Raw genomic sequence first — 1346 nt, 5'->3', positions numbered from 1 at the left:
TTATCTTTAAAATCTTATTTTGAAGATTTTTTTTGGAAAAAATTAAGCTTTTTAGGACACTTTCTCTGGCAACACTGCCTGTGGTCACAGCAACACGTCGTTGTTGTTTATTATTCACAAATAAATTAATTGCAACCAAACAGCCAACGGTTTGTCTTGATATTCATTTGTCGATTGAAGTCGTTCATGAATAGTATTTCCAAATTTAAGAGAAAAAATGGATCATAATAATACGTCGACCGCGACTTTGGCCACGAATGTCGCTGGCAAACGACAAAATCAGTCGACATCGCAGCGCAAGAAATCCGGCCCCAAGTTCGAGCTCAGCGAAGGACAAAAAGCCGACATTAAGGAGGCTTTTGACTTGTTCGATACCGAATGCACCGGCTTTATAGAGGTCAAAGAGTTAAAGGTTGTCCTCCGTGCACTTGGCTTTCAGCCGAAGAAAGAAGAGATCAAGCGCATGATTGTCGAAATTGACAAGGACGGTACTGGTCGCATATCCTTCAACGATTTCCTACAATTGATGACCATAAAAATGCCTGAGAAGGATACCAAAGAAGAAATATTAAAAGCATTTCGCCTTTTTGATGACGATAACACCGGGTCAATTTCGTTTAAGAACTTAAAGCGCGTTGCCCGCGAATTGGGCGAAACGCTGACCGATGAGGAGTTGCGTGAAATGATTGATGAAGCTGATCTGGATCATGATGGAGTTGTAAATCAGGATGAGTTTTTCCGTATTATGAAAAAGACAAGTCTATATTAATCCAAATTTCGTAGAATACAGCTTTCGCTAGACATGTATTTTTACAATTCTATAAAAAATTATGTTTCTATAATTCTATGAATTCTAGTTTTGCTATGTTTAATCTTTATTATTATATTATGTTTACTAAGTTGTGTGGATTATAGTCATACAGATTATGCCGTTTACTTACTACGATATTAGTTTTAACTTATAAATATTGTTGCTGTAGATATTTTTATGTAACAAGTTTACTGATACAAAAATACCTTTGCTAGACTTATATACTGAACATACACAACTCACGTGTGTAGTCACTATTGAAAAATTCCATCAATTGGGCTACGAACTTCTATCCTATGCACCAAATTCATCAGACTTAGCTCCCAGCGGTTAGTTTCCTGTTTCCAAAACCCAAAGAAATGGCTGGACGATATGAAATTTAAGCCGAATGAAGAGGTTATCACTGAAACAAACCCTTACCTTTAGGACCTTAAAACGTATTATTTTGAAGGAATTAAAAAATTGGAAAAACGCTGGTCGAAATGCCTCGAGCTATAAAGAGACTATGTTCAGAAATAAAATGATTTTTTGTCGA

The 1346-nt window shown here is 36.3% G+C and overlaps 1 protein-coding gene across 1 annotated transcript; it reads left to right on the top strand.

The window, feature by feature from the left end:
• Positions 1-152: 152 nt before the first annotated feature.
• LOC108354695 (caltractin-like) lies at positions 153-1096 on the top strand. The gene has a single exon (XM_017605874.1). The coding sequence runs from the start codon at positions 218-220 to the stop codon at positions 767-769; it is 552 nt and encodes a 183-aa protein (XP_017461363.1). The 5' UTR covers positions 153-217; the 3' UTR covers positions 770-1096.
• Positions 1097-1346: the final 250 nt, after the last annotated feature.

This window comes from Rhagoletis zephyria, unplaced genomic scaffold (genome assembly GCF_001687245.7).
Source record: "Rhagoletis zephyria isolate East Lansing unplaced genomic scaffold, Rhagoletis_zephyria_1.1 Rzeph_scaffold_38365, whole genome shotgun sequence".
In the NCBI taxonomy this organism is placed as follows: Eukaryota; Metazoa; Arthropoda; class Insecta; order Diptera; family Tephritidae; genus Rhagoletis; species Rhagoletis zephyria.
Note: the sequence above shows the minus strand (reverse complement) of the source record. Positions and strands in the feature narration are given on the sequence as shown.

What these genes read in the sequence shown, in the direction of transcription:
- LOC108354695 (XM_017605874.1), top strand. Translation starts at nt 218, where the DNA reads ATGGATCATAATAATACGTCGACCGCGACTTTGGCCACGAATGTCGCT.